This window comes from Gymnoscopelus braueri (genome assembly GCF_963280865.1).
Source record: "Gymnoscopelus braueri genome assembly, chromosome: 11".
Classification (NCBI taxonomy): domain Eukaryota; kingdom Metazoa; phylum Chordata; class Actinopteri; order Myctophiformes; family Myctophidae; genus Gymnoscopelus; species Gymnoscopelus braueri.
In genome coordinates this window covers 20,836,212-20,861,241 of record NC_137613.1, presented here as the reverse complement: position 1 = coordinate 20,861,241, position 25,030 = coordinate 20,836,212, and the positions used below count along the sequence as shown (strand labels likewise).

Here is a 25,030-nt window from a genome sequence, read left to right as displayed (position 1 = left end):
ATATGACAGCTGCATCAAAGACAGAAATTACTCTATGGAAACATGGTATGACAGTGACGGTCGTGTTATTTCTGTTATGAAGGGAAAGTCAAGATCGTACTAAAAGTATATAACCGCATTATATATAATAGCATTGGCTTTGCAACCTGACATTACCACAAGGTAAGAAATAATACTTGTTATGTTCTTATTGTTTTCCTGCACTGTATTTCTAGCCCATTGTCTTTTAAATTGTACTGTATTTGCTAACGGTGTCAGGAATGCTATTAATCCTGATTAGAATTGTGCGGTTCACACATTGAATTGTGGCTACTTCAACCCTGTCTGGTGTCATGACCCTGGGTGTCAAAATTTGCCACAAGCTTTTTAAAATACAGGAACATGTAACAGGTATGAGATGAAATACAATCACACCAAAGATAAACAATGAAGCTTCCCCCTGCTGTCTGACTGCACTTCACTCACAAGCAGAGACAAATACTTGTGTCATCATTGGTACTTGTTGAGAAATAAACATGTTGTTATATAACAGAGGTAATGTAAATGTGTAAATTGATATGCATTTTGCCGCGGACACCCCATCTGAAACGGTTTTGTGCCAGGGACCCCTATAAGATTTATGGATAAAGAATAAAAGTTATTCAAAGTTTTTCAAACATTTTCAATATTTTTCAAAAATTTACAAAAATAGCAGATGTACAAGCTTGTAGATCTGCTATTTTGGAGTATCCAACGTATAAATGGATAAAGTGGTTAAAATGATTGTGATACTACTTTTACTGGGGACAACCCTGAACCACTGATGTCATATATATATACACACGCACGCACGCACACACACACACACATATACATATATATATATATATATATATATATATATATATGTGTGTGTGTATATATATATATATATATATATATATATATAATAACATGACATGTTAATAAAAAAAAGTATGTTTCTGGGGGGGGGGATTTATTATTTTGTACATTTGCACATAATTTCAAAATTGTCCTCTGCATTTAACATATCCTAACTATTAAGAACAGTGGGGAAGTGCCATTGATATGCTAATGTGCATTCTGTCAAATATTAGTAATGAGTCATCATGGCATGCTGTACCATTTCAGAAACATTTCATTGAATGGATAATATCTATCCAACTGCAGGAACCCCACCAGTAGCTACCTTCCCACCACACCACAGAGGGCATGGAATATTTGGCGGCACGTTTCGCGCCAATGACTCGAAAGGGCCACCTCCGGCGACCGAGCGTCCGTAGGAAGCCTGCTGGAAGGTACATACATGGCAATTGGCAACAGAACACAGCATTGATTTCTCTGTGCAGCCTATAAGTTGTGAACAACTACAGCCAACAGGGATCATTTTTTTCTAGTTTGCACCAGCAGTGGAGCTTGGAATCACAGAGAACATTAGAATTGTTTCTGTTTTTAGTGTTTTAAGAGGATAATTACAGCATTAACAATGCTCATACGATTGTATTCAGTGGCAGATTGTTTTGCAATATGCCTTGACCTTTACCATTTATATCCAAAATGAAAGGTAAGTTTCATTTTCATTTTCATTTTTAAGTCAGTTTTTGGAGTAGGTGCTGCAATTAGGCCAAAGCTGTCAGTTACAGTATATACAAGATGTCCTTTTCCTGTCCTCTAGTAACAATTCTAAACAAGCCTAGAATTATTACATCATGGGCTACCATTATGTCCATTAGACTATTTTGTAATGATTACAGATCACATCTAATGATTGCCAATATTAATTGATTAGCAGATGACATTGCGATGAGATGCTGATATTAGATAATCGTATAAGCTTTTGCTTTCTTTTATTGCTTTGTCCAGGTCAATAAAATACAGAAGCATTAAAAAACCTTCTGCCTGGCATAATGGTTTAGTCCCCTCTCCTTTTTTTTCCTGTTACGTCTTTGAAAGGCATCATTGATTCTATTATTTGACATCTTTTTATATTTCAGTTTTGAAATATTGTTTGAAGTATTGAATTGTTTTCTGATGTAACCAGACTCAATATACTCTGTTCTCAGTAAATATCATTATTTCAAAAAAGAATGTTGGTTTTCTGATCCAATGTTCAGTTCTGTGTTATAAAGGCTTTGTCCTGAAGCCACTACAGTCCAATTTTACAATTATATAATTTGCATTTTTCTATAAATCTATATAATTGTGTTTTTTCTACAGCAATGCCCGCGTGAAAATGGGAGACTGGAACTTCCTGGGTGGGATCTTGGAGGAGGTGCACATCCACTCCACCATAGTTGGCAAGATCTGGCTCACCGTCCTTTTCATCTTCCGGATGTTGGTGCTGGGAGTCGCAGCAGAGGACGTTTGGAACGACGAGCAGTCTGACTTCGTCTGCAACACAGAGCAGCCTGGTTGCCGCAATGTGTGCTTCGACCAAGCCTTCCCTATCTCCCTCATCCGCTACTGGGTGCTACAGGTCATCTTTGTGTCATCTCCCTCACTGGTGTACATGGGTCATGCCATCCACCAGCTCCGGGCCCTTGAGAAGGAGCGCCATTGTAAGAAAGTGGCCCTGCGTCGGGAACTGGAATCAGTGGATGGGGAGCTGGTGGAGAAACGGAGGCGGATTGAGCGTGAGTTGAGACAGATGGATCAGGGCAAGCTCAACAAGGCACCACTGAGGGGGTCTCTATTGGGAACCTACGTGGCTCACATTGCGACTCGCTCATTGGTGGAGTTAGCCTTCATGATGGGCCAGTTTATCCTCTATGGACTACACCTGGACCCTCTTTATAAGTGTGATAGGGAACCGTGCCCCAATGTCGTAGATTGTTATGTCTCCAGGCCCACAGAGAAAACAATCTTCATGATGTTTATGCAGGTGATTTCCTGCATCTCTCTCTTCCTCAGCCTGCTTGAGATTGTGCACTTGAGCTACAAGAAGTTCAAGAAGGTCAAAAAGGGCAACCTCAAGGAAGACCTTGATTCCACCGGTCCCTCTGCGAGCCGCAAGGCTACTACTCCCACAGCGCCAAGTGGATACTCTTTGCTGGAAAAGCAGGGCAATGGCCCTACTTTCCCTCTACTAAACGCTTCCTCTGCCTTTGTTCCGATTCAGGGGGACCCTGGTGTCAAGCCGAGCTCAGACGACCACAAGGACAGCAAGGAGGTCGTTCTGAGCTCTGCTGAGCACAACAGCAACTCCAATAACACCAGCAGTGAGACACGGTCTCCACCTCCTGTGGACAAGCAGGAAAAGCCAGAGGACCTCACGCAGTCTCTCTCCCATCACAGTGACCTGGAGTGTGGCGGCACGGATTATCCCACGCTCCCTGCAGTCAGTCCATCATGGCAATACTCAACAGTGATAGAGAGCAACAGCTCAGACAGTGGGGACTCCTACACTGGGAATATGAACATGAAGCCTCGAAGCATCTATGTGGCTCCCCGAACGAGGACGCTCTCTAAATTGGACCTCAAAAGACTTAGCAGACCACAGAGCCCAGACTCGGCGGGAGAGCTGAGCACTGTGTCTCGACACAGTTGTGAGAGTAACAGTCCCATAGGCTCCTCTCGCAACCGCAGAATATCGCTAGCAAGCAGCGCCAGCAGCAGGCGAAACGACCTGCAGATCTAAACATTAAATAACTTGTGTTATCATGACACCAGAAACTCTGAAATGTCTGTTTGGACACTACTGTATATACAATAGTCTTTTTGCTGTACTACACAGTACATTCCACATGACACCAGTAGGCTATTATGTTTTATTTGGATCTAGATGTGTTGACATTGGATGTTTGAATGTACTACACACACTATGCTGTACTTCTCACATCCAGTGATTAAGCAGATTTTATTATTAAATGTATGTTAATGTACGTTGCTCATGCTTAAACCACAGTATGATTGTCTTAGGTCTAGGCCTGCTGTATCTGGTTTCAAAGTTTGTTACAGAGATGTATAGATTTTATTACGGCGATCAAGCTGACCTCTGTGTGCACCTAGTCAGCTAAGTAATGGATGTCTAAACCATAAAATCCATGTAACTGCAAATCAGCTCTAGGCGGCAATTGGCTGTTACATAACTTGATGCTCTAGTCTACACATCAATACTATTCTTTGAATCCAGCCCCCGCTGAAAGGCACATGTTTCACCATCACTATAGTTTCCTATGGCTTTTTTTCCTATGGTTTTTAACTCTTCCTGTGATCCCTGACCCTGACTACTGTTGAATCATTTCAATTATATCAGGTAATTATTGCATTAACACAGAAGCCCAGGTCTGAATAGAAGGTCAAACTGAAAAACACTTGGAGTTGTAAACCACTGTTTTTAACACAGTCTATATACGGCTTCTTAATTGTTTACCCGTTTTATGCAAGTCTGTACAAGTTCACTCAAGTAATTCAACAGAACAAAAACAATGTACTATAAAACACAACATATGATTAACTGTCCAGAAACTGTCCTGTCATTCAAACCTATGGGCAAAGTATCAAAATCTTTGGCGTTGCTGATGGTTATATTCTTAAATTTGGAAATTGAATTGAAACTGGACTGAAAATGTCAGTTCATCGTGTTCTGATACTGATCAGCTCTTAGTTTCCCTATCAGGTTGATCTGTTTGTTAATTTGTGATGTGTTGCCTTTATATGAAAATGTGCTTTTTTTTACTTGACATCAATCCACACAGTTGATATCAATCTTGTAAGTTATTTAATGAATACAATGAACTGTTGTCATTTTTGCTCATAAAACGACCCATGATTACATGTTGCAAGGCCATTATTTTATTATTGGAAAGTAGTAATAGCATAATAGAACAAAAACCCAAAATCTGCAGTGATTATCACTGTACATCATTGGATCAAACATTTACGTACTTCTACTAAATGTGTTTTGTTTTTTAATGTATGACTGAGCCCCTCCTCTCCTCTATTCTTCAGCTCCCTCTTCAGGCATGGGTTCATACTGCAAAAGCTAGAGGAAAAACAGTCAATCATAAGTGTTAAGTCTTTGCAACACTAAAGTTGAGCCATTGTACTTTTATTTGTATGAATCTGTCACCTTATTTCTTAGCTCTTTGTTCTCCTCCACCAGCATGTCACACTTCTGTTGTAGCTCAGCCAGTTCTATGCGGAGTGCCTCCGCATCAGCTGGCCCTGGACCTGCCGCTCCAAGGTGAAGCTTTATGAAACTGTGTGAGTGAAGGTCAACCCATTCGCTGTACATTTATTTATTTATTTGATCTGCAGTCATATAACTCAATGGATCATTGAGTTTCCAATTAAGTGGTTCAATTCTGATTGCGGCCGGCCACCCTTGTTAATATTTTTATAATTTGTGGTATTGTAAGGTGGTTGAAAAATGGGGGCCATCTAGTGACTGATATAGCAGGCAGCACATTCATCAGTGTATGTCTACTCTGACACTATGGAAAGCAAGGATTTTGAAAAAGACAGTTTGTAATTTGCTCTTTGATCCAGGCCAGCTTTCAACAGCCCAGGGGTACACACTTTTCCAGGAATGACCCACAAATATCGATCCATGATTGTTATTTTGTTAATTAACTGACACTTAATTGTTGGACTGCTGGCAACAGCCAGTTTATGTATATTTAGCATTACATTAAAAGCTAAAGAACGGAAAGCATTAGTGCACTGAAAAATACCAACGTGTTGAGTCAAAACCACAGGTCAAATCACTGGGTTTTTTTCCTTCAGTACATGCAAAACAAACAGACAACATGTTTTGACTGAAAAAGTATCCTTTGCGTTTTAAATGCACACCAAATCCTGCTCTTAAAAGTACAAAACAAATGCCTCTACCACATACCAGTTAACAGCATGCAATTTAGGCATTCATTTAGCAGATGCTCTTATCCAGAGTGACTTAAAAGTGCTAAATCAGAATAAGCAAAGTAAGCATGAGCTCTGGTCAATAAACAACAAGGTAAATAGCAACATAAATAGAGTGCAGAGAGAACAAAGTAGTGCCTCGGTGAAACTTGGATACCTGGTAACAATGAACATAGAATCTGTCTAAACAACATGCACACAAATCACATTAACATTTGTGAATTGTTAATACATTATGAAGTGTTGTTAATACAGTATGGTTATTGGAAATTCTGTTTTAAAACAAATTACTCATAAAGTGAACATTTAGCAAACTCTCTGCTTTCATTGCTTGGCTCATGTTGCCATTCTAATGTTGCTATACACAATTCTGCAACCCAACAGATATCTCCTGTGACCCAAATGTGGGTGGTCCTCCTAACCCATAGCTTGACCCACACTGTAGCCTACTGTATCTGATTCAAGCTAAGAAAATGTTGGACCCACAGAAGCCCACAACTAATTTCTGACGTTCAAGCCATAGATTATGAAATATTAGTGGACCACATCATTTTCGATACTTGTCAATAAAATGTGTGCAACACAACTTAGAAAAGGATACTCCAGAGCATTATTAGGTTTGTCTGTCTCTTCATAAAGGGTCACTAATACTGCAAAGAAATAAAAGAAAATTGATGATGATACAGTTAGATTGGCCTGCATCCTATTCTAATACATGTCTAGTCATCAACTCATTTGATATTTAAAAAAAAAATACATACCATTAGTGAGACCGTCAATGGCCCCAGATTTTTCCAGGTACCTTCTAAATTGTTCACGTTTAGAATCTGCTGCCTGGAACATAAATGTGGTTCATTATATAGGCGTTATTGCTGACAGCTTTTAGACACAGGTGCTGCAAATGGTTTGTAGAAACAGTGTAGGCTAAATGGTAAAACAGCCTTTGCCCTTATACTGTAACTGTGCTAGCTTTACATTACCCTAGAGAGCAGTGGTTCTCAACAAAGTGGTCCGGGGACCACCAGTGGTCCTTGAGGGGGGGTTCCAGGTGGTCCCCAGCTAAATGATGGAGAGTTGGTAACCAAATGGACCCTTCTAGATCTTTAACTCTTGAGAGTGTCAAATGCACCAAATGGCCCCTTTAAACCCAGTTCTGCTTTTGGGGATTTGACCTCTCAACAGTTAAATTATTGTTAAACATCTGCATTACTAAATTTACAAGAAGTCTACACAATTAGAGAATGTAGAGGGATTGTTATTTTGATCAACGTTTGTCTGTTATCTCTCCTGGTAGGCCTACCACATCAATTAATATAGCATGGAATTGTGGACAAAATCGTATCCAACGATAACAAAATAGTTTGGGGTCTGCAGAGCCTAATCTCATCAAATGGTGGTTCCGTGGCTCAAATGCCGAATAGATAATGGACCTTGATAGAGAAAAAGGTTGAAAACCACTGCCCTAGAGGAAGGGCAGATGTCGCTTAACACGGTGCACAATTAAAAATGTAAATACGAATATGAGCTGGAAAAGACATATGTTTCGGAATACTTACTCTGTAATGGGCCATAATAAATGTGACTTAAAAAAGAGCTAAACAACAGTCAGCAAAGTGAAGTGTAGTTAAACTACCCGTACCGACGCCAAAAGAAGAACCGAGCGACTCTGCAAGGCTTTAGGCTGAGAACCCCCACGGCACCGCCTCGCGTGGGGTTGTTGCTATAGCAACACATGTAAACTTAGAAGTTACAGAGGAGAAATAATATGTTTCTGTTCATTTGATACAATGTATTAAAACACACCGTATGTTTGTGTTAATAAATTATAAGTAAATAGTTTACAGTGGTGGAAAGTATGTACTTGAGTACAATTTTGAGGTATTTGTTTTACTTTACTTGAGTATGTCCAATTTTTCATTTACTTCTACTCCACTACATCAGAGAAAAATATCATGCATTTACTCCACTATAATTATTTGAAAACTTCAGATACAAGTTACTTTGCAGATTTAGATTGTTATCACAAAACATACATTAACCACATTTCGTCCATTTAAATATTATATTATATTGCATTTTATTATTTATATTTTCAAAAATATTTGTAATACATTTTGAACATTCTACACAATGAGTACTTCCACTTTTGGTACTTTAAGTATTCTGATGCCGATATTTTTGTACTTAGTTTTACTCAAGTAGGCTACATTTCCAGACTTCTACTCGTAACATATTATTTCTACATTGCAGTATTGTTACTTTTACTTAAATAAAACATGTGAGTACTTTTTCCACCACTGGTTTTGACACATTTGATAGACCATTTTTTGTCCCATAATAATGCTAAAACTCTAAAGGAAAGGGGAGGCGGAGCCAAAATAATAACGTGCTAGAACGTCACTGATTTGTACAACACGAGGAACGACCTCCTCCGTTCAAAATGGAAAGAACGGTGTCAATCTGTGTGATCTAAAGATCTACACTTTGAAACGACGTTTCACTGCATGTGACCCTGTTGTTTTTCCTGTTATTGTGAGAAGAAGGCAGACAGTTCTTATTCAAACTGCAGATGACATGGATATATGGGGAAGATATATATGGAGATTTGGGGAAGGTTTTGCACTTCACGTTTATTAACGGGGCAAAACGACCAGCATCATGTCGGAGCCCACATGCTTAAAGTGAAAAGACTATCATCAAGGTAAGCTTTAGCAAAATGTACAGTATGTACAGTAAAGTGTGGTAAGACCTTATTTTTAACACTGTGGGTAAGAAGACCCACTGAACCGGTTTCAGCCTATGGTTTCAGCTTTTCCAGAACCAGAGGACAGCTACCACTGTGTCCTCGGGTTTAAGTCATATGTTTCTGCCTTATTGTTTTAAAAATAATAACCCTGCTGTAGTAGCTATCACTATCAGAGGGAATGCATGATATGTCTTTGTATTGTTATAGCTGATGAGATGTTTTGGAATAATGCAGAATAACTTATAACCCTGTTTTTTGTATTGTAATAAGAAAAATATATTTTATTTTTTGTTGTTGTTGTCCTCAATCTGTTTTGGTTCTTTGTTTCGTCTGTCTTTCTTTGCTTTGTTTGTTTTTGTTGTATTATGTGTTGGTGCTTTTTTATTTTCCTTGTCTTAAAAAAATAATAATTGGGACATTGGGATCCAATGTCGATACAAGTACGTATGTTACTCATACCCTGCTGTGCCCAAATAAATAAATATATATATGTAAAATAAATTGTAATAATAACCCTATTGTAGACTGTGAAAGGGCCTCAATAGAGAACATTGGCTATTAATGCTACTTTTTGTTTTATAACACAATTGTATGCATACCTGAAATGTGGTTGTGGTGACTTATATGTAAGACTTGCTAATAATGACTTTTAGACTTGGGAAAATGATCAGTGTCTATTTGCACTTTAACTTTGTTTGTTTGTTAATATAGATCTGTTCATGGAAGAGCTCTTCCAGCTCGTAGATTAGTGGTACCCTGTGAAAACCCACACTTTAAAGTGTGGGTGAAAGCAATGTTTGCTCTCTTGTCAACGTTTTAGTTTTGTTTAAAAAAAGGGAAAATTACATTTAAAAAAAGAGAGAAATTGAAAAAGCTTGAGTCATTTGTTTGACTTCGCCTTGTCATGAGGATCCTGCATCCAGTTGGTCACCATGTAGTAGTTTATCACTTAAAATCACTTTAAACCCAGTTCTGCTTTTGGGGACACCATGTTAATCGCTAAATCTGTCCAACCATAAAGCTGTCAGCGTTATTGCTGACAGCTTTTAGACACAGGTGCTGCAAATGGTTTGTAGAAACAGTGTAGGCTAAATGGTAATACATTACCTTTGAGTAGTGGTTCTCAACCAGTGGTTCGGGGACCACCAGTGGTCCTTGAGGGGGTTCCAGGTGGTCCCCAGCTAAATGATGGAGAGTTGGTAACCAAATGGACCCTTCTAGATCTTTAACTCTTGAGAGTGTAAAATGAAACCAAATGGACCCTTTAAACCCAGGGTTAGGGTTAGTTAGGGGATACTGTACCATGTTAAATGCTAAATCTGTCCAACCATTGTGTTTCTTTTCTTCCTTTTTTTTAGTTGCTCTTTATTGTGTCTTTCGCTCAACATTGTCTTGCAATATTTTGTTTTTAGCCAACTAAATTTGGGGAAAGTTTCTCATGTATATATCACATAGTATACACATATACAGTGTGACATTTGTGATAGAAAAATACAACACTTTTGCTGTTATTACAATTTAGGCATTTAGCAGATGCTCTTAATCCAGAGCGATTTACAGTAAGCAAGGAAAACAGGAGGTAATACATCAAATGCATAGAGATAGTAATCTAGGATCATAAGTAAACCATGAACCTATCCTCAGTCTAAACAGTATAATATCAAGAAAAAAACAATAAACTGTACATTGAAACTATACACACTATGCCAGGTCTACAAATAACCTGGTGTCTGTCTACATAACATGCTATCTACTGTAAGTTACATTTTAGCCTTTGCATAAGCCTGCAAGGTCGTCTAAGGCTAGGGCAAGTGTTACCAAACAAGAACAAATGAAATGGTTAAACACAGGCTAGAGTTTACAGAGATCCAGTAACACAGCCTAAGAAAAGACTGAGTTTTGAACTTTTACAATGGGTAGGTGAAAACGAATTCTGTCTTTGGAAAGACAGTGACTGAACAGGGAAGTAATTTGTTCTGTTTGCCAGTTTTGTTTGCTGACCTGTGTATATTCAAAGTAGACACCGTCCTGAACACTTGGATTGTCCTTGTTTGGTAAATGTCGCCCACTTACACTAAAGCAAAACCTAATTCCATTCAAATACAAACGACAAAATATGGCATGTCTCTTTACTTAGAAATAAAAGACATAATTATGTAAATTCATGTCATCCAACAGCCTCACACTGGATTTTCTTCAGCCTATTTTGATGATCCACTCATACACTGAAACCATTTGTTTTTTGTTTGACATATATAATATATACTGTACCTCTCTGACAAGCAGCTAGCCATACACACTCAGAAAGACAGGGAGTGAGAGTGAGAGACTGTTTATGTATTAAAGTCTGGAGAACATTCAACAGCTCTCTAGTATCCACATGTTTTGATCACTCACTCACACACACACACACGCACACACACACACACACACACACACACACACACACACACACACACACACACACACACACACACACACACACACACACACAGACACAGACACAGACACAGACACAGACACAGACACAGACACACACACACACACACACACACACACACACACACAAATATTTGTTGTTCCTACCTTTTTCCCTGATCTGATTTGAGCCCATCACACATCACCATAACCACTTAAACCCTAGTACATACTTTGTTGTACGTCACTGAACGTCAATTTTCTTCTGATTTTTCACTGAATGTTCAGTAAAAAAAAAAAAGCCCATTGTTCTTTCATTTTTGCAGAATGTTGGCCTATTATGACGTGTCCAGAATAGGGATGGTAGTGTTCATGACACGTGGTTAATAAGATCATGGCTATGGAACACCGTCCGGTATGCTCGGCTAATCCTAGAATTTGCAGACAGACCAACACATTGTGATTCCACACAGATACTTTGAATACCTCAACCAAAGCCATGAGCTGGTTCTCTACAGCAGCTCAAGAGGATCCTTGTACCATCCATGTCAGGATGATAAAAGTCAGGCATAATCCTGTTTTCACAAATCATGAATAGGGTTCTTCATTTTATAAGACAAACTATTGCACTGTTCCTTGGGTCTTTTTGAATGTTACTTTACCCTACCCTCTTAATAACTAGATCTCTTCTATTGTGCTAATATTTATTTTGATGTCATGACTCATGTACAACACATGACATCAACACACGTTTGTGTTCACAGGCTTCTGTCAGGTGAGGCACATCATCCTCAGTCAAACCGGTTCTCTTCATCATCTTTGTCACCTTTCATCATGATACTCCTTCACAGTAGTTTTGGACATCAATAACAAAGTGAGTACTCATGTGGTTCAACTTAATGATTTAACATTGTCATCCTGTGTTATAAACCCCCACCCCCTCCTCCATCCACATGATCTAAGTCATCCAACCTCTTGTGCCATACTTTTTCCCTGACACATTAAAATATTGTTTACACTGACTGACCTTATCATTGATTGGTCTGTTTTTCAGTTCCTTTCCATCAATTTGCCCTGTAATTTCACTTGACCTGACTTGCACATTGATTTGCCACTTGCTTATCTCATATCACTTTTTCGATTTCCTGTGTGTGTGTGTGTGTGTGTGTGTGTGTGTGTGTGTGTGTGTGTGTGTGTGTGTGTGTGTGTGTGTGTGTGTGTGTGTGTGTGTGTGTGAGAGAGAGAGAGAGAGAGCGATAGCAGGCTGTGAAATGGGAAGTAGTTTCCTTACTGGGTTTATTTGCCTTCAGTAGTTGAGTTAGAATCTGGTGGAAGATAAGCTGTTTCCCACAAAATAGAGAACATAAAATATACATTTAGGATAATTTCCTGTGCTATCATGTAACTGTAACAACATAGCAATACAATTACTCTCTCTCTCTCTCTCTCTCTCTGTGTGTGTGTGTGTGTGTGTGTGTGTGTGTGTGTGTGTGTGTGTGTGTGTGTGTGTGTGTGTGTGTGTGTGTGTGTGTGTGTGTGTGTGTGTGTGTGTGTGTGTGTGTGTGTGTGTGTGTGTGTGTGTGTGTGTGTGTGTGTGTGTGTGCGTGCATACTATTACTAACATAAGGCATATTGCTATAAACTGTTGTAACCATTGAGTATGTATGCATGGCATGCATGCATAGTACATGTGCAAATGCTGCATGGATACTTCTGCGTATCTATTTTCTTGATATACAGTACATAATCTTTATAAAGATAAGCAATTTTTTTAGTTTTTTAAGTTATACAGTATGTTTTTGTGAATGTGCCTGTGACTTGGATCTGTACTAAATTCACCACAACGCTCTGATCCTGACCCTTTTGTATTTCAATTTCTATCTCAGACAGAGTTCAATGGACAGGGTAGCTTGGTGACTTCCATCCATGCTCCAGTCTGTTATTGTGTTCCTTCCTGACCAACTGACATGGCACCACAGGATAAGTGCTCCTCCACCTCCGCCCATTTGGGAGAGGGTGAAGATACTGAGCCCCTCATTGAGATTGTTGCAGGTGTGTTTTCAAGCTAATTTATTCTTCCATGAAATTAATCACTTAAACCATTTTAAAAGATAATAATAATACAAAATATGCCCCCCCCCCCTTAAATGTGTCTTTAATGACAAGCCCAAAATAGGGAGGCCACAATGAAAGGGGGTTACTAGTTATTGTCACACACTTATCCTTTTTGTCATATTCCAATGATTAGTTTTTCTGTTGACTGCTTTCTTGTGCTCTCCCTTAAGTGTAATTATGCTTCCTCACACGACGGTATCGCTCTTTGAAAATGATACACTTCTGCCCATGTGTGCTTTCAATTATTGCAGGCTTGTATTCATCTACAGCTTTAGTGTCCAGAGATGATGTCTTGTGTCTCTCGATTAACCTCATGGTCTTCATATAACACTGTAATTACAGTCTATAGAAGAATCCACCTCTGATCACTGTAACCATAAAACTGTTGTCCTCTGCACTCCACTGAAGCCCAAGAGCTATTGCGTAATGTTTAGGGTTGGCTATATTTAACCAGATACAACCATTAGTATTAATTATTATTAAGTGAGCACCGAGCAGTAATTTGAACTGTTCAGCATGGTTTTATTAACATGGAGCTGTGTAACTGCACGTGATCAAAAGCAGTCTTTTTCTTTTGGCTGATATCCGATACTGTCGATTATTCAGGCAGAGTATCCTCCTCACACTATTTTCTTTATGTGAAGTATATTCAGTCATTCATATTTTTTTATTTATTGACATACTCATGATGGTGTCGTTGACCACATGTCGTTGATGTGGGATCTCCAATCCCCAAACCAGTCTCCTGCACCTTAAAGGGGTATTTCCCTTTCAAACATGTTTGGGGTGATTTTAAGGTCTGCTCAGGCTTTTGTGACCACCCCAGACAGTTTTTAAATTGCTTGATTCAGTATTTAGATATTTGATATAAATGTTATCTGACATGACATTCCTATACAAACCCATTGTAACTTCAAGCAACTTAAAAACTGTCTTGGGTGAAACACAAAAGCCAGAGTAGACGTTAAAATGACCCTAAACATGTTTGAAAGTGAAATATCCCTTTAACTGTGACTCTACTGTGTGTGTGTGTGTGTGTGTGTGTGTGTGTGTGTGTGTGTGTGTGTGTGTGTGTGTGTGTGCGTGTGCGTGTGCGTGCGTGCATGCGTGTTTTGCCTATATCAGTCCCTCCCCAGTGCTGCTCAGCTCGTCTCAGCCTGGCTGTAATGATGTTCTTCGGCTTCTCCGTCGTCTACGGTCTCCGCGTCAACCTCAGCGTCGCCATGGTGGCCATGGTCAACGCCACTGAATCGGAGCCAGCCGCGAACAGCTCAATAGTCCACGAGTGTCCCCTACCTCCACATGACGAGAACAGCACCCAGACCCCAGACCAGCCTGATGGGGTATGAGTGCTGGGGGGGGGGGGTGTATGTGACATTACTGTCGCTGTTCTCCCTCCCTTATTTTCTCTCTCATCCTTTTCATCTTTCTTTTTCCTGATGAGGAGCAAATGCATCTCATTACTTTCATGGTTACTCTCTTAAGCGTCTCCTGCTTTCTCCCAGGTTCCCCAGTACTCTTGGGACACTGAGACCCAGGGCTGGCTGCTGGGAGCATTCTTCTTTGGATACCTGTGCACCCAGATACCAGGGGGCTACCTATCGGGTCATTATGGGGGCAGTATCTTCCTGGGGGCAGGGGTGCTAGGCACTGCTGCCCTCACCATGCTTACCCCACTGGCCGCCCAGTGGGGGTCCTACTGGCTGTTTGCCCTAAGAGCCCTGGAGGGGTTTGGGGAGGTAAGAAAAACTGTGAGGTACTTTTTTCCCTTTTCTTTATTTACCCAGGGTAGTAACTGAGCCCACGCTTTCCGGTTATCCGTATTTTCAGCAACACCCTGCACATAGACACACTGGAGCAGTTGGGGGTTCAGTGCCTTGCTCAAGGGCACTTCAGCGGTGTCAGGGTAGGGATGAGTGGTGGCCATTCACTTCCCCTTCCAGATTTTTCCTGCCGGTTTGGGGAATCGAACCGGAAACCTTCTGGTTCCTCTAAGAACCAGAATGTCTGACTTCACTGCAGAATTGGTTCCCCTCTGTTTATTTTCCACACAAAGTTAACAATGCTTTGTTGCAACATGGCAGCACGTGAAGTGTTGAACAATGAGAAACTAGAAAGTAACTGCACAGCAGAATAGACTGTTTTAGTCATTTGTTTTAACATTTGTCTTAAGCCCTATAGTAGTACAGTGGTTCTCAACCTTTTCAGGCTGTGACCCCCCAAAATAATCATATTTGATCTGGGGACCCCCCACCCTGATAAGCACTTGGAATGTAGGAACTGAGGCATTACGTGTGCTCCTCTAACCTCTAGGCCACCGCTGCCTCAACTTTAGCAAGTTTTTAAATATAGAATAATATGCTCCAAAAGATAAATGGTAAACAGATAATTTCACTGTTGTTCGCTTCTGCCCTGCACCTGGCACTTGTGCCAATGTGTTGGATGCTTTTCTACTTGTTGATTGTACTTTAGCAAGTTACCTGCAGGTACTTTCTGTCAACCAATGACTGGGTAAGAACCTGTGACTGTGAGTTGTGACTGCTGCAGAGTTTTCATATGTGCATTTGTTGAGGATGTTAAAGGGTTTAGGGGAGAAAGTGCAGTTTGTTCAGGAACTGATCCCAAATAGGGTGCATCCACACATGAGATGCAAGTTGACGCTCGGAAGTTGGAAGACCCATCCACTCCCATGTTATAGGAAAAACCGGAAAGACCGTCCCGACGCACGTCTGAAAAGCATATCCGGTTTCCGGTATTCCTTGAGTAACGGCCAGAAATGGCCGGAACCGGAACAAGGGCTTGCGACGCTAGCGTCAACTTTCATCTCATGTGTGGATGCACCCATATGGTTGTTTGTGGTTTCAAGTTCCCTTGGCTTTACAGGGACCTTCAATGATACCATGGTTTCCACATTATGTTGGTGATTCAATAACGGGGGATTGGTGTGAGATGTTTTAATGGAGCACAGAAGTCCAAGCAGTTCTCCTGTGTGAGGGTGTACATTATGAAACAAGGCACCCTCTGGTGGACAGACTTGAATGACATGCATGTCAGAGAGACAGACAGCCTCATTTCAATAGTTTTGCATCTGTTTGATGTGTTCTTATCTGTCGCCCTCTCTGCAGGGCGTGACATTCCCAGCCATGATGGCGATGTGGGCACGGTGGGCCCCACCGTTGGAGCGTTCCCGCCTCATTACCCTGTCTGGTGCAGGGGCCAACTTTGGGGCCTTTTTGGCTCTGCCCATCACTGCCTATATTTGCCAAACCCAGCTGGGCTGGCCCGTTGTCTTCTACATCTGTGGTGAGAGAGGGGAATTCTCACACACACACACACACGCACACAGTGCTCATTGTGTAGGATACTGATCTATAATTAATTGTGAGACTTTGGGTCAGCTGTTTTAACTAAAAGGTCTGGCTGAAAATGTGTATTTAATCAAATATCTCCACTTTTCCATGATATTCACTCAGACAACATTCTCTGCATGAAGGGTTGACATTCATAGCAGCAGCACACGCATGTAAACTTCCTTCAATTAATGCATATGTTGGCTATGGATATGGGACACACAAATTGACAGGTGCGTCGTGGTTGGTATGACGCTCCTGTCTGAATGCTGCCGAGATAATCGCTCCACGAAAATGCATTGAGTGTTCATATGGCTGTGTATGGAAGACATGCAATAATATCCTGCTGTATTGTATTAGCCTATTATCACTAGAAAACAGATCGGACCTTCATCTTGAGTAGGCCTACTGCTGGTGATTGTATTGTGAGAAATTAGGCTGGAGCAAGCAACGGATAATTATTATATTTGCATATAGGGGAAAACGTCTAAAGAAGCTTCAATTCAATAGCAATACTGCTAGTGTCATCTCTATGAGAATTATATTTATCAGCCAATATTTGTTATTTTCATAACTTTACATAAAACTAAAATAATTTGCAACTGAGGGTGCCAAAACACTTTGCAAATGTATCAACATGTCCACTAAGACAGTGTAAGTGGACATGTTGATACATTTGCAAAGTGTTTTGGCACACAAATGTAGAGATTATCCCACTGTTGCACTGGATAAGAGCACTCGATACAACCATTAGTCATTCCAGATAATGAATTGTAGATAGATCTACAGCATGGATCTGCTAAGCCTTAGATTAGGTTCTGGCCTATTTTCTGAAGCAAGCAATCAAGATTATTTCCACACTAATACACAGTACAATCTGGAGAGTTAATTTGTGTATGGTACATTTTTATATACTCATAATTAAATGAACCCTCTTGATTTTTTATGTAATTATTACAAAGACATTGTTTATGATTAAATAGGCCTCTCTCTCTCTCTCTCTCTCTCTCTCTCTCTCTCTCTCTCTCTCTCTCTCTCTCTCTTCTCTCTCTCTCTCTCTCTCTCTCTCTCTCTCTCTGTGTGTTTTAGGAGGTGCTGGTTGTCTCTGGGCTGTATTTTGGTTTATTCTGGTGTCAGATGACCCTCGCACCCACCGTCGGATCAGCGAGGAAGAGAGAGAGTATATCATCAACTCTATTGGCCCACAGGTACCCATAAAACATTTTCACAAGTTTCACACTCACCATAACATTGGAGGGGGAAATAATCATAATCTTGTTTTTCATTTGCCAGGCTTTTGCTTTAAGCCTGATTTATACTTTGTTGTACATTGGTCTTGCATGCCGAAAATAGTTGATCTACAAGCACACAACGCATCGTTTCTCGATGCATTGTGAGCTTGTAGGTCTGCTATTCTGTGCCATCTGTTCTGCATCGCTCTCCGTGTGCTAATCAATAAAGCAGAACCATCTTAAAATCTAAATGTTTTAAAACCGAACAAACTCCAATCTACAACCTGCAGGGCACAGGTCATGGCTGGTCCATGCCGCTGTTACCCATGGTGCTGTCGGTGCCATTGTGGGCGATCATCGTGACACAGATGTGCAACAACTGGGCGTATTACACCCTGCTCACCTCCCTGCCCACTTACATGAACAATGTGCTGCACTTTGATCTTAAATCGGTAATGTAACAATGTTTTTTTCCTCTGAATTTACACAGATCATTTCCCTCTAAAGCTCAGAAACATTATGACGTTTAAAAGTTGTGTTTACCTTTCTTCCCAAAAGGGTTTGGGTATGTATGTGATTGAAAGCTGTGTTTAATTTAAAGCTTGGTTGCAACTTGCAGGTAATGCTAGTGATGTTTTTAAATAATAACAGATGCTGTAAATTAGGTGTCTTTCTTTCTTTCTATCTCTCTAATCTCTCTCTTCCTCTCTCATGCTTTTTCTCTCCCTCAGAATGCCCTTCTGTCAGCAGTGCCTTACCTGGGTGCCTGGTTGCTCTCTGTAATCTCAGGTGTTGCAGCAGACAGCCTTATAGAGAGAAAGCAGCTTAGCGTCACCGCTGTACGCAAAATATTCACACTCACAGGCAAGGGAACTTTATGTTAATATTGTGTGTGTGTGTGTGTGTGTGTGTGTGTGTGTGTGTGTACGCAAGTAGTTGTGCATGTGCGTGGCAATGTGCATGTATTTGTTTATCATTCATTAAGTGTTTTCAGCACTTTATATTTAACCTCCTTGCATAGACATGTAATGATTAATAAACATTGTGACCAAATAACTGACAAAACAGACAGACTCAATTGAAGAATCCTGCCTCCATGTGGCATTTGTTAAAATTACGCTATTGTTTGCTTTCATTGAACTTGAACTTTATTGTCACATCACAATTTTACACCAGGAGTGGGTGAAATAGTTTTGTGCAAGCTTCCTACGAAGTGCAGCACTGAATTTTTTTTTGTAAAATAATAAAAATGTAAGTAAAGGAGCTGTATGTTTCTGTATTATCAACTCTTGTAAAGGCTTAGAACATTTAGAGAAGGTTCAACGGGTTATTTTAAGGTTATTTAAAACGTTAAACGATGAATCAATTGATTAATCAAAATGAACAAGTGGCAATGTAAGTGCGTCCATAGGTTTTTACTTTGGACATTCTTTTCCTGTGCAAAGCAACAGGAAAAGAATGTCTGACTTCACTGCAGAATTGGTTCCCCTCTGTTTATTTTCCACACAAAGTTAACAATGCTTTGTTGCAACATGGCAGCACGTGAAGTGTTGAACAATGAGAAACTAGAAAGTAACTGCACAGCAGAATACACTGTTTTAGTCATTTGTTTTAACCACTTAAGCCCTATAGTAGTACAGTGGTTCTCAACCTTTTCAGGCCGTGACCCCCCAAAATAATCATATTTGATCTGGGGACCCCCCACCCTGATAAGCAATTGGAATGTAGGAACTGAGGCATTACATTTAGTTAGACTCGGTTCCACAGATATGTATTGTGAAAATAGCAGATCTACAAACTCCCAAATTTTCACAATTTTTCTCTTATATTATTTGACAATTTGGCCAATGGTTGACTAGTTTTTATAGTATAGTTTGTTGATTACTTTTGATGCAGTAATGGTCTTCTTTTTTTTTTGAGTAATTAAAAATGTCTTAAAAGTCCTTAAGTTGTCACTTCACTGTCATCTGGGACCCCCCCAAAATAATGTGGGGACCCCCCTGGGTTTGGGGTCCCGAACCCACAGGTTGAGAACCACTGCTATAGAATATGAAATACCAAGTTGTACAACAAATAGTGAAATTAGACGATCTACAAGCTTTTCACTGTTTATGAACATTTTGCCTAACAAACTTTCCCCTCCTGTTCAGTGACCCTGCAGTCAGGAATACTCTTATGCTATATTACCACGTTTTTCCTTAACTTAACCATACCACTTTAATCATACACAAGATATTGTGATTTTGGATACTGTTATTTTATATACCTGCTGCTTTTTCATATGCTGGATATGTTTTCCTCTTGCACAAGAAGCATTCCTGCCTTCCGTAGTTCCGTCTATCCATTGCAACAACAAAAAAACATATCAAGCACTTTATGTATACTGTATAAAAATAGTTTCACCCACTTTTTTACACCCAGATTCAGATTCTTCCAATATGCAAGTGTTTTGTTGTCTCTCTTTTTACATGTCTAAAAAGCAGAGGAACACACACTGAATGCAGAGTGTGTGCAGGACTCAATGCAGAGCTGATTCAGTGTGTGCGGTACTCCTTTTTACTTTTTTGGATGTACTTTTTGGGGCTTTGGATTCCCTGCACCATAGAAGAGAGTAAAGCAGTGGTGTGCATGTTGTTCTCAACTTCTACTTTTACATGTCTCCATCTGTTTCGATCGTTGATCAGGTCTCCTACTGCCTGGGGTCTTCCTGGTTGCCGTGGCTTATGCCGGTTGCAGTGCTATCCTGGCCGTCACTTTCCTCTCCCTCTGCATAACCATCGGAGGAACCAGTGGTGCGGGAGTCTTCATGAACCAAATAGACATCGCACCTCGGTCTGTGTCATATAGAAACATTTACATTTTACATTGTAGACATTTAACTGAAGCTTTTATCCAATGTAACTTGATAGCACATAGTATAACAAGTAGTACCGCTTGATTTAACAATTGCTGTCAGCATAATTTTTTTATGGATTATCACTTTGAACTTCCTCACTTCTCCTTTCCAGGTATGCGGGTGTTCTTCTAGGAATCACTAATACTTTTGGGACCATTCCTGGTGTTGTGGCACCTATTGTTACAGGCTACCTGACCAAAAACGTAAGACGCCTGAAAATATAAGTATACAACTACATTGTACTAGCAAGCAGACAGACAGACACAAGGTGTTGACCTAAAATACACACGCACGCATGCATTTCCCCCTCTCAATTACCACACACAACACACTGTAACACCATAAGACACAGAAAGGCCAATACACATGCAGTCATTGAAAAGCAACACCCTTATGCCTAATTTATACTTAATAATATGATGTTGTAAGTAGTAAGCCTTGTGAGTGGCCCATAGGGCAGGAGCCTATCTCCTGTTTCCTTTAGCGTGAGGCAGCTTGATGTACAAGTACACCCCCTGGACATGACGCTAGTATGTCGCAGGGACTCACCCCCATTTTTAGAGTCTTTGGTATGACCCGGCCGGGGATCCAAACCCCGACCTCTCAGTCTCAGGGCGGACACTCTGAATGGTGTAGCTTGCCAAAAATAACTGATCTTCAAGTTAACGTGTCACATCATGTTTGTTTTTGAAAATGTTCTCATATAAAAAGCTATAACAGCCCTGTTATATCCTTTCCTGTTGATAGCACTCCATAGAGGGCTGGAGGAATGTGTTCTGGGTTTCAGCGGTGATCAGTGCCTTCGGTGGCGTCTTTTACACCATTTTCGGCAGCGGAGAGATCCAGACGTGGGCCTTAACTGAGGAAGACAGGGCCGAACTAGAGAGGAAGAATAACAGGGCTGTGAATATAGGCGACATATAACAAACTATATGTATATTATATTTGTTTACGTGTAGAGTTGTTCCGATACCCATACCAGTATCGGAAAAGCTGCCGATACTGCCTAAAATGCCAGTCTATGCCGATCCGATACCACGTCTTTTATCACATGATGATATTTCATAATGGCAATATATTTTAATTGCTTCAGTTGATGTTGCACTACTGTTTTATACTCTTACTGTACTATTTGCATTATTATTTTATTAACTTGTAGTGGATCAGTGGTTCTCAAACTTTTTAAATTTCAAGGACCTCCATAACTCTGAGAGTGTATAAATGGACCCGTAGGGTCTATTTGGTTCCATTATTTTTTCCCTGTTTTTTTACACACGGGTATCGGATAGCGTATCAGAATCGGTACCGGGAAGGAAAAAATGGTATCGGTACATCTCTACATATAACAAACTGAGTATGTTATATTTGTTTACATGCATTGATCAGCTATGCTTTGCACGTACCATAGTATACGGTACATATACTATGGTACGGTATAAGAAAAACAAATGTTTTCAAATCTGATGGGCAGATACTCAGGCAGTTGGTCATCAATGTGTTGTTGTTGTTTAAGGAGCTTTCTCTCTCACTATACACAAAATGGTTTTAAAGCAAATAGTATTTGCTAAATTATTATTATTATTTGCTCAATTTTGCTGCATTCTGGACTAGTAGTTGCACATACGGTACTTGCCCGATACTGTATAACAGTACAAAACTTTTAAAAACATTTTTTTTTTTTTTGTACATTCTACAACTTTTGGTCAATAAACCTGAAAGTAACAGGGAGAAGCACTGCAATGTAATGTCAACCAGCCATTTATTTTATTGTTTACAGCTGTTTTCTGAACAAGAATCTCTTCTTGCTTATATTGAAACATGCCAGTCTTATTATCGATCACAGTCTCTGTACTTTAACATATTAAAACCAGGAAAGCATCTGATCTGTGTCATTTTAGATGTTAGCGTGTTCAAAAAAATTCAAAAATGTAAAAAAATAGCAGATATGCAAGCTCACAGCACGTCACTTCGTGCCGCGCTGCGAGCTTGTACATATTCTATTTTTGAATAATCTTGAAAGTGTCTGAACTACTGATTTAGAAGACATTTGTAGAATCAACCTCAGGTCTTAATGGGTTAAGACAAAATTACACTTTGCATGATGGTGTTATTTTCAGCGAGCGATACTTATGTCTGGGAATGGAGACCTTACCCATGTCAGCGTTAGTTCTACCTATTGGATCATATTTCCAGTTGTTCTCTTATCACGGTGACAGTGCCACAGTTTTTAAGTTTGTGTTACTACCAACAGGTTAGGTGTAAGTAATCACTGCCTTTATGGAAGGATGATATTTGAAGAAAAGTGTTTTTTCTGTATGTATTTCTGAAATGAATTGTGAGTATAATGTTATAGAAAGAACTAAAACATTTGTTTGTCATTTGTGCAACGATTTTGTATGCCTTCTATTTTATTGTGGAAAAAAAGACGTCTATACTTTTAAAGTGAGTGAGTTTGAAACTAAAATAAGTTTTTTTTTGTGTGTGTGTGTGAGAATGAATGAATGAATTCTTATTTTGTGTCTTGTCATAAGACCCATCCCTTACGGGATTATAAGACACCAAAAACATAATTAAACAATATCACATCCACTTCATGGAAACAGAAACTGCACAAGTAAAAAAGAAAATGTTTTGTGTGTGTGTGTGTGTGTGTGTGTGTGTGTGTGTGTGTGTGTGTGTGTGTGTGTGTGTGTGCGTGTGTGTGTGTGCGCGCAAAAACAGGCACTTAAGTTTCACATCAAAGATAGGAATTTAAAGCAGATCTTCTTAAAAATGTTTATACCAAATGTGTTGGTATAAAGATGTTCCTGATTAATACTGTAATGCTGAGGCAAGTCAATTATGTAGCTTACTGCTCTCAAAACATTGTTAAAACAAAACTGTATTTTGTTCACTCTCATATAATAGTGTGATCTTTATGAAAACTAAGTCCTAGACAAGACCTTTGATATTTAGAGCAATCAAAATGAGATACTAGAGTTAGTAGTTGTAGGGCAGTGTTGCCCCATCGGTAGTGCATTACTATTCGCTTCGTAGCATATATCCTATTATTTATTTTAGATTTGTGTTGTCACGCTATTACACATTTGGCTTTAGTTTTCTACAGTGTTGCTCAGTCACTTGTTTAGTAAAGCACTGTGCAAAATGCAGGTGTAGGCTCTTCAACTGCAGTCATGCTCAACTCTAAAGGCCATGTACATGGAAAGTGTTTTCCGATGAGCCAAATTCTCATCCCTGTGTTCTCTGTTGCCAGCAGTTTTGTTTGGAATGCCCGCAGCTAGGGTCGAGATGCTTTGCTTTCATTGTTTGGGGGACATGTGAACATAGCACTGGTCACCTCTCCAAATCCCTGCAACGTGTCATGCGTAAAAATTCACAAAAGTGTTCAGTGTGGGACACAAAGAAAACCACATTAAAGTGCTTCTCTGGTTGGTCACAATTTACAATGTAGGCTAGCAGATGCTCTTAATCCAAGAGCGACTTACAGTAAGCAAGGACCAAGGTAATACATCAAATGCATAGAAATAGTCATCTAGGATCATAGGTAAACCAAGAACCTATCATCAGTCTAACAGTTGAGTAGACTGATGATAGGCTCTTGTTTTACCTATGATCCTAGATTACTATTTCTATGCATTTGATGTACACAATTTCCCAATTTTTTTTGGCAGAATTCAACTCATTACTGTCAATATAGGTGTAGGACCTACTATACACTGTAAGTTTGGAAAAGGCTGGTAAAATAAGTTTGGCATTTATGGCATCAAAACCCAATGCACCCTGTGCATTTAGACTATACGCATAAATGGCCACCAGAGGGCATCGGGGTCCGCTGTTACAGTGTCATACTTTCTGCATCCAGTGGGTAGCGTTAGCTGAGTAGATGACTATTATATTGGGCAGCTCTTCATAGGCCGGTGACAGTGTTGCCATGTCGGCTTATTATAAGCGACTTTGGGCTTCTTTTTCTGTCAAGTTGCTTTTAAATATTGCGGGTTGGGGGTTGCGGTTTTTTAGGCTTGTTTCTAAAGTGTACTTGCTTATTTAGGCGTGCTTCCACATTTAATTATTATTTAAACAAGTGGTTATCAAAACATTTCATGAAAATGTGTTGTGCCAGGGTCCAGAGAGCACTTGTGTTGTTAGAATGTTTCGAAGATATTCCACATTTGATTGCAAGGGTTTTTGAAAATAGCCGATGCATATAGGTTTAAAAAGTGCTCATGTGGCCTAAGTTGCTTTTTTGGGCTTGTTTTCCTAGGCCTGGTTGCTTATTTATCTCACAAAATATGGCAACACTAGCTGGTGGAACCTGGAAGTTGCATCAGATTTTAGTGATCCGGATGTACATGTCCGGGGTCAATCGTGTGTGTGGGTGTGTCTTTTTTTGCTTTGTTTTTGTTTTTTTTCA

At 39.9% G+C, this 25,030-nt stretch overlaps 3 protein-coding genes across 4 annotated transcripts; 2 read left to right on the top strand and 1 right to left on the bottom strand.

Moving 5' to 3' along the window:
* Positions 1 to 1,244: 1,244 nt before the first annotated feature.
* Positions 1,245 to 3,637, top strand: LOC308095283 (gap junction alpha-9 protein-like; the record flags this gene model as incomplete). Its single annotated transcript, XM_080442282.1, has 2 exons — positions 1,245 to 1,298; positions 2,218 to 3,637. Exon 2 carries the CDS (start codon positions 2,234 to 2,236, stop codon positions 3,635 to 3,637), a length of 1,404 nt encoding a protein of 467 aa, XP_080298408.1. The 5' UTR covers positions 1,245 to 1,298; positions 2,218 to 2,233.
* Positions 3,638 to 4,867: 1,230 nt separating this feature from the next.
* Positions 4,868 to 7,496, bottom strand: mycbp (MYC binding protein). Its single transcript, XM_080442563.1, has 5 exons — positions 7,419 to 7,496; positions 6,624 to 6,696; positions 6,464 to 6,512; positions 5,072 to 5,201; positions 4,868 to 4,984 (listed from the first exon to the last, which is right to left on the bottom strand). The coding sequence occupies exons 1-5, from the start codon at positions 7,431 to 7,433 to the stop codon at positions 4,940 to 4,942; spliced, it is 312 nt and encodes a 103-aa protein (XP_080298689.1). The 5' UTR covers positions 7,434 to 7,496; the 3' UTR covers positions 4,868 to 4,939.
* Positions 7,497 to 8,411: 915 nt separating this feature from the next.
* LOC308095130 (sialin) lies at positions 8,412 to 23,077 on the top strand. Of its 2 annotated transcripts, XR_013934034.1 has the most exons (13): positions 8,412 to 8,563; positions 11,791 to 11,900; positions 12,913 to 13,078; positions 14,267 to 14,484; positions 14,647 to 14,880; positions 16,267 to 16,444; positions 17,581 to 17,699; positions 18,014 to 18,175; positions 18,455 to 18,587; positions 20,408 to 20,555; positions 20,732 to 20,822; positions 21,367 to 22,461; positions 22,685 to 23,077. XR_013934034.1 is itself a non-coding variant. In XM_080442074.1 (12 exons), the coding sequence occupies exons 3-12, from the start codon at positions 12,994 to 12,996 to the stop codon at positions 21,541 to 21,543; spliced, it is 1,545 nt and encodes a 514-aa protein (XP_080298200.1). In that variant the 5' UTR covers positions 8,412 to 8,563; positions 11,791 to 11,900; positions 12,913 to 12,993; the 3' UTR covers positions 21,544 to 23,077. The 2 variants fall into 2 exon arrangements, 1 of the variants encoding a protein (XP_080298200.1); XM_080442074.1 differs by having other exon boundaries at positions 21,367 to 23,077.
* The last annotated feature ends 1,953 nt before the right edge of the window (positions 23,078 to 25,030 follow it).

Bases quoted from the DNA above. Each gene is read 5' to 3' on its own strand.
- LOC308095130 (XM_080442074.1), top strand. From the start codon at position 12,994: ATGGCACCACAGGATAAGTGCTCCTCCACCTCCGCCCATTTGGGAGAG. The intron at 17,700-18,013 runs GTACCCATAAAA...TACAACCTGCAG, and splicing joins TCAACTCTATTGGCCCACAG to GGCACAGGTCATGGCTGGTC. The intron at 20,823-21,366 runs GTAAGACGCCTG...TCCTGTTGATAG, and splicing joins CAGGCTACCTGACCAAAAAC to CACTCCATAGAGGGCTGGAG.
- mycbp (XM_080442563.1), bottom strand. The intron at 6,513-6,623 runs GTATGTATTTTT...ATTTCTTTGCAG, and splicing joins CATTGACGGTCTCACTAATG to TATTAGTGACCCTTTATGAA. The intron at 5,202-6,463 runs GTATCCTTTTCT...TCACTCACACAG, and splicing joins AAACCTAATAATGCTCTGGA to TTTCATAAAGCTTCACCTTG.